Here is a 6,980-nt window from a genome sequence, read left to right on the forward strand (position 1 = left end):
CCTTGAGTGGCAGCTTCCGCAGTGTGTCCTCAAACTCGGCCTTTCCAGTGATGGCCTTCTGGCTCCTTTCTGACTGTGAGAGAGGTTGTAGCTCCCCTGGTAGCTCAGTTCCATGGTGTTCTAGGAATCATTCCTAATATCCAGCCTAGAGCCCATCACTTTCCTCAATACCTAGAGTGGTTTGTTTCTAAACACTGGCTTTCATTTGGTTTCTAGAATCCACTGTGCCTCCTCCCACTATAGGGTTGTTATACTTGTTATTCTTATGCAAACCTAGGCTCATACCCTTACCACCACTTAACCCTCACCCCCACCTTTCAATTAACTTCTTATATAGTCTTTTGATCTCAGTTCAAACATTTTGTCTGGGAAGTTATCCCTGACCCCCACCCCCCAAGAACAGATGAGTTTTCCTTATTAAACATGTCACTCTGTATGTTTCTTTCAATGCATTATTACAGATTATATATTTGTGTGACTCTAGAATTCCAACCCCAAAGGGCTTGACTATTTTGCTGCAATCCGTTGCCTTGAAAGAGTTGGTGCTTAACATACGAGTGTTAGAGTGTTAAATGAATGGAATGAAGGCGGCCAGAGTGGAGGGTGTTAGGACAAAATCAAGCCTCTTATTACACTGACAAGCCCTGTCACTTCCTCTTGGCCTTTTCCCAACCACATCTTCCTGTGACTCTCCAGCCAGCCTGAACACACCCTGTGCTCTAGCCTCCAGGTCTTCGCACAGGCTGCTTCTGTTGCTTGAATATCTTTTCCTTCTTCACTTGACTCCTTCATTTTGCAGGTTTCAGTCCAGACATCATCTCTTCTAGTAGAACTGCATTTAAGACAATTCTATACTCTTTTCTAGAACATTAAAAAATACTTAATATTATTTTAAAAATTGCTTCCTTATTACTTATCTGTAGCTCCCTCTGCAAGTGCAGTCTTATTCACGGGTGTATGCAGAGTGCCTTGTGTCGGGTTTGGCTCTTAATGGCCTTCAGTATTGTTGTAAGCTGAACGAATGAATGTCAGCTAGTCAGCCAGCCTCAAGCTGGGGATCTCGACACACTTCCCAGGAGCCCATGAACAGTGAGGGATTGTAATTTGGGGGCTGCTAGATCAGGAGAGGAAGCTGGGGGAGGTTTGTTCTGCTCCAGCCCATGGCTCAGTCCCCAGACTGCCAGGCTGGAGGCCCTGGAGCGGATGGGGGGGCGGGGAGGGGAAGGGCAGGGAAACAGTTTCTTCCTCTGCTCTCTCCAGTAGAGTTGGGGGGGAGGGGCAGAGAGAGGGAAGATTCCTTCCAAGGAGGCTCCTTGGCACAGTGCCTGCTAGGAGGAAGGGGGAGGGGACTATGATGAATACAGGCTTTTTCCCCCCACGTCAGGCCTCCAGCACTGTGCGGGAGGGAAACCCGTGGCAGAGGAGGGGGAGAGGCGGGGGAGAGAGAGGACAGAGGGAGGGAGGGAAGGAAGGAGGAGGCAAGACTGTGTTTGCCTTGGGAGACAGGAAGGAGAAAGGCTGAGCTGGCTCTGCAAGGCAGGATTCTGAAGAGCCAACCAGGCCTCAACTGTACCAGATCAGCTCTGGAAATACCCTCAAATCACTGAGTCAGAGAATCAATACACTGGGAACATCAATTCTTAGGATCAGATCATCCTATCACCTCAGGGCTAGAAAATCCCTCAGAGGGTTGTGTCTGGAGTCTCCAGGGCTAGCTTGGAGGAGTGAGTCAGCTCTATGGGAAATTTCCTGGACCCTTTCTCTCTCCCTCCCTTATAGTTGGAAGAGATGGCATTTTTTCTAAAGCCCATGAATACTTTGTATCCAATTCAGTACACTTCCAATAACTGTTAAGATGATGAAACTGACAACCTACCTCAGTTTTTCCCACTGGTTTGTAATCTCCTGAGGGCAGTCCCTCTCAGTCTTGTTAGTACCATTCAGAACTGTGGTCTCAAACCTGGCTGCCCATCAGAGTTGCTTGGGGCGCTTACTAAAAATATTTCACTCACTCCAGTGATTCCGATTGCTTGGAACTGAGTTAGGACTTAACACTTTAGTTTTTACAGTATGCTAAGTGATTTTGATGCAAAGGTTTAGGTAACAACTCCCAAGGGCCTGGGAAAACATAGTAGGTGTTAAGTGTTGCCTGCGGGGCTGGAAATGTATATGCAGAGTAAACAAATGGTGTGTGGGAAGCCTTGGTTGAACTAGGGTCTGTGAACCTATGCATCTAACATTTTGAAAGAAAATAGTGCAGCAGTGTTAGCAATACAAAAGATAAATATTTATTCAGAACAAAACTTTAAACAATCGATTTTACATTCTAAGCCACAAGGTAATAGCAAAACATAAAGGAAAGACAAAAACTAAAAGAAAAGCAGTGTACTGCCTTTTCTACTTTAACTTGATAACACTTAGTAGACCCAATGCCCTCTAGCTTGGCCTATTTCCCAAGTACATTTCAGAGTTAACAGCTCCCTTGGAATTCTGTCTTTCTCCTGAGAGTCCAGAGGTTGCAGATGAGCTCCAGTCGGCTGCTTCTCTGGGGACGCTAGCTATTGAGGCTAAGATGCAAATGCAAACCTTTCTTTACTCAGGAGCACCTCTATTTCTCACTGATGGCAATGAACGGGGAAGGGGAAGGCCACAAAGGAGCAGGGCCACTTTAATCCAGATGTGGTACCCCAGGGGGCAGTGAGGACACCCTGGATTATGTTCCTTTGTCCCTTCCGTATCTCCCAAGTATTCTGAAGCTCCTGCCAAAGCTTCTGCTTCCTTCCCCAGATGATTTCTTAGCATCCCCTGGGCTTGTTATTCTGGAAAGAGCAGACTTTCTGGGCCCTCAAGTGCTGAGGAAAATGTTGTGAGGTGTGAGAGGTAGTGGAATGAGCACCGGGCTTGGGGTCAGGGAACTCTACTCTAGGCTAGCTCTGGCACCAGACAGCTATGTGATTTTGACCCAGTCATTTAACCTCTCTGGTCCTGTTTCATCTGTTGGAAAACCAGTGGATTGGTCTAGACCAATTTTTAGGTCTTTTCCAGCAGGAAAATTCTAGATTCTGATTCTGTGAAGAATGGTTTCTGAGCCACTGAAAGCGCTGTCACAAAGTCCATGCATTTTAATGCCGTAAGAGAGGTCCTTGGCCACCATTCAGAGCCTATTGACTCAGGTTACATACACTTCTAACAACACTGGTTTCACAAATTCTCAGACCACATAGATTAGAAGCAGCAAATTAAAAGGGGACGGGATGAGCTGCAAAAGATAGACACCCTGACAGAAGCCAGGGTCAACAATGTTCTCAATTCAACAAACATTGATGGAGTGCCGACCATTGCTGGGCCCCTACCTAGCACTGGGGCATAAAGATGAGCAAGGCAGCCGGAAGAATGAAAATCCGGGGAGAAGACAAGGGGTGGGGAGTAAAAAGTACCAGAAAAAAAAATCTCCAAATACAAAAATGAAAATAAATTTTAAAAAAGGGAGGGGAGACATATCTGCACACTACAGTTCTCGGTCGGTAGTCGTTACTGATGACAGTGTCACCAAATTCAGGAAAGGCTGAAATGGAGTAAACTCAGTTTAGGAAGGCAAAGTGAGATGTCTCTTGTAGTTTTAAGGAGATCTCCTTCAAAAACGATAAAAAATGGTTTAAAAAAAAGTTTTGGCACTTAAGAGGGGTAAGCTGGCTCTGTGTTCACCCTGGCAGGCAGGCGGGTGTTCAGTGCCCGGCCACGCCGGTTAGCTGAGCTGCCACGGAATTGTGAACCGCTTTGGGACACTGGGCAAAGGCGTGTCCTCGTTTGCCACAGAGGTTACACACGATGCCCTTCCGGCAGTAAGGGCTCAGGTGCCCCTCCTCCCCGCACCTGAAGCACCTGTCCTGTGTGCAGCTGCCACTCATGTGGGTCCGGGAACCACATTTAAAGCACGTCTTGGGCTGCCCCTTGTACCAGCTGTAGCCCCTCTCGGCCCCCAGGAAGAAGGCCCCCGGCAGGTGCCTGACCCCGCCCTCCCCCTGGCGCAGCTCGATCTCGCACTTGTACTCCCCGGTCCAGATCCCAAACCTGTCGGTCACTTTCACCGGCACGGCCAACACATCGCAGTGGCGCTTGAGCCAGGTCACGATGTCCTCCACGTCCACCGTCTCGTTCCGGAAGAGGATGAAGAGCGTCTTCAAGCTGGACTTGCTCCGCCCCAGCACCACAAAGTTCTCCCAGCAGTCCTCCTGCTCGCGCTTCTCCTCGTAGACGCGTAAGAATAGGGCCAGCTTCTCCGCCGAGCGGAAGCTCACGTCGAACTCCCGGCTGCCAGGGATCTGAATGACCGCGTAGATGTCGCTCGGGTCCATGCCGATGGAGCGCAGGATGAGCGCGCCCACCACGAAGTCCCGGGTTGGGCAGGCGCCCTCGTCTCCCTGGAAACAGATGCGCACGAGGAAGCGGCCCTTGCCCGGGCCCGCCGCGGGGCCAGCCGCCGTCGCCTGCTCGTCCTGGGGGGGCCGCTCGGCCGCGTCTTCGGCCGCGTCGGGCTTGGCCGGGGCCGCCATGGCCGCCGCTTCGGCCTTCTTCCTCCTGCCGGCCTCGGCTGCGCCCTTCTTCTTGCGGGCGTCCGTCGCCTCGCCGGCCGGGTCTCTCCGGCGGCCCTTCGGGTCCCCGCGGCCGGCCGGGGGGAAGTCACCGAGGCCCGGCGCCGCCAGGCCCGCGGGGGCGCTGAGCCCGCCGCGCGCGCCGTTACCGCCCTCCTCCTCCCGCCGCGGAGGCCGCGACTCGCGGAACTCGCCCTTCTTCTCGGCCAGGTTCTTCACCACCTGGGCCCAGCCCATCTTCTCGCGGCCGCCCTCGGCCTCCTCGGCCCGGGCCACCGGGCGCGCAAGGGACAGGAGCTGCGTCCGCCCCCGCTTCCTCTCCTCCTCCGCGCCGCCGCCGGTGGCCATTTTACCTCCTTCCCAGCATCCTCCACTCACTCCCGCAGCCAAAGGGCGCCCATGGCGCGCGCCCGCCCGCCCGCCCGCCCGCCCGGGGCTGTGGGGGTTTGGGCTTCTTTTTTTTTTTTTTTTTTTTTTTGAAATTCGACGCTTCTCCCCCCGCCCCGCTAAGGTATTTACTTGAGGCGCTCGGCGGTCAGCGGCCGCGGGCCGGGAACCCCCTGGTAACGGCCTGGCTGCGTTTCCGTTAGTGTTCGCTCCAACCCTACCTCCTCGGCACCGAAGTGGGATGCGGAGCTTGGAGCGCGTCCCTATCCCTCGCGAGGGTTTGGCAGCCTTGGGCCTCGCTCTCGAGGATTTGGTATTTCGCAAGCGGTCCTCGATGATTTCATTCAAGCAGTTTTACTAACGGCCCACAGCCCGAAGGCGGGAGAGAGTTGAGGAAGATTTCGCCCATTTTGTTTTCATTTTTGTACCTTTTCTATTAAAAAAAACAAAGACAAAACTTAGCCCTTCTTCCTCCCAAAGCAGATCACAATGCATTATTTTTCCAACGTTGGATTATGGACATTTTCAAACATACAAAAAGTGGAAAGAATTTTGCAAGTGAACATTTTAACTTTTAAACTATTTTATCTTTCATTAAAATTTTACTATACCTATCACACTACGCCTGTATCCATCACTCCTTATTTTTTGATACATTTCTAAGTAAGTCATACTGAATGATTTTTTAAGAAGACCTCCATCATATTCATGATGACAATTATATTGAGCGCTTAAGTGTTCGATACTGTTCTAAGCACACTGCAAGCTTTATCACATGGAATCTTCCAAAACAATGTTGTAATTATACCATTTTACAGGAGGCAGGGGCTTGGAGATGGGAGTTAAATCACTTGGCCAAGTGTCAGAGTTAACAGGCAGCCTCCACGCATAGGTGGCTTATACTTCTACTTCTTTACTCTGACATTTTGGATAAAGGACTCTGGATCAGACTCTCCAGGAAACGCCTTCACACAGATTCCCTAACTAAAGTTAGCACTGGACACAATCCTTATTCCTACCTCACCTGTCTCAACTGGTGCTTCAGAAGCATTGATAACATTTGGGTAGTTGAGGGGGTGGGGTTAATACCACCTTTTGTCATCTTGTTTTCTTTACCATAGCTGCTTGTGTTTCAGGGTGCTCCAGTGATCTTTCTGGGTTTAGTGAAAGAAAAGGATTGTGGACTCAGGGAGACCCTAGTTTGAATCTGACTGCTTCAAATCTCAGCTTTGTCACGTGGGGCCAATGACCTCAGTTTTCATAGCTCAATTTGCTCATCCATAACAAAGGGATATTAATATCTACTCTCAGAGGACGAATTTGGAGGTCCAAGGAGATAACCTGTGTCAAAGAGCTTAGTCCACAATGGGTTTCCAGGGAAGGTTATTCTTCCTTTCTGCCGGTGTTGGATTTTTTCCTATTTCTCTTGCAGTTCTGCTTAGCATCTGGGAGTCCCTGTGAGTTCTTAAGATCTTTCCCTTTACTCCGATTCCAGTACTGGTTTCAGGAAGACAGCATCTCCAACTCTTGTGCTATTTGGACCTTCCTATTCCCTCACTTTATAAATCTCGACGTGCTCTCATCCATCCCTTCTCTGCCACACATCCCCAGGATCGTACTGGGATCATTAACCAGAAGCATCAAAGTCTTAGATTCACGCATTCCACTCTTTTACTCTTTCTGCTTGCCTGCTCAGATCTTTCCATGGTGAGGGTATTTACATAGCCAAACAGAACCCATGTATTTTAAATAATCTCTTTTATTCCTCTCACCCTAACTGCCCACCCCAGGTAACTAACACACAATCAAATATCTACAAGGTAGGTACCTTAAATAAGGAAAAGTGCTGGGAGAACTGGAGGGCACATATTCTACCTGTAGGGGCAGCTGCTAGTCAACTCCAGCTAATTATCGTTCCCACTGTGGCCAGATTTTCCTGTTTTTAAAATGAAGCCTAACTCTAGTTTCTTTTTTTTTTTTTAATGGGAAACATTCTTCCTT

General features: G+C 49.8%; 1 protein-coding gene across 1 annotated transcript; it reads right to left on the bottom strand.

Annotated features, from left to right (window-relative positions):
- Positions 1-3,725: 3,725 nt before the first annotated feature.
- Positions 3,726-4,940, bottom strand: ZCCHC3 (zinc finger CCHC-type containing 3; the record flags this gene model as incomplete). The annotated part of the gene is made up of 1 exon (XM_079719078.1): positions 3,726-4,940. The coding sequence occupies one exon, from the start codon at positions 4,938-4,940 to the stop codon at positions 3,726-3,728; it is 1,215 nt and encodes a 404-aa protein (XP_079575204.1).
- Between the last annotated feature and the right edge of the window lie 2,040 nt (positions 4,941-6,980).

The sequence above is a fragment of the Hyperoodon ampullatus genome, assembly GCF_949752795.1.
Source record: "Hyperoodon ampullatus genome assembly, chromosome: 14".
NCBI lineage: Eukaryota > Metazoa > Chordata > Mammalia > Artiodactyla > Ziphiidae > Hyperoodon > Hyperoodon ampullatus.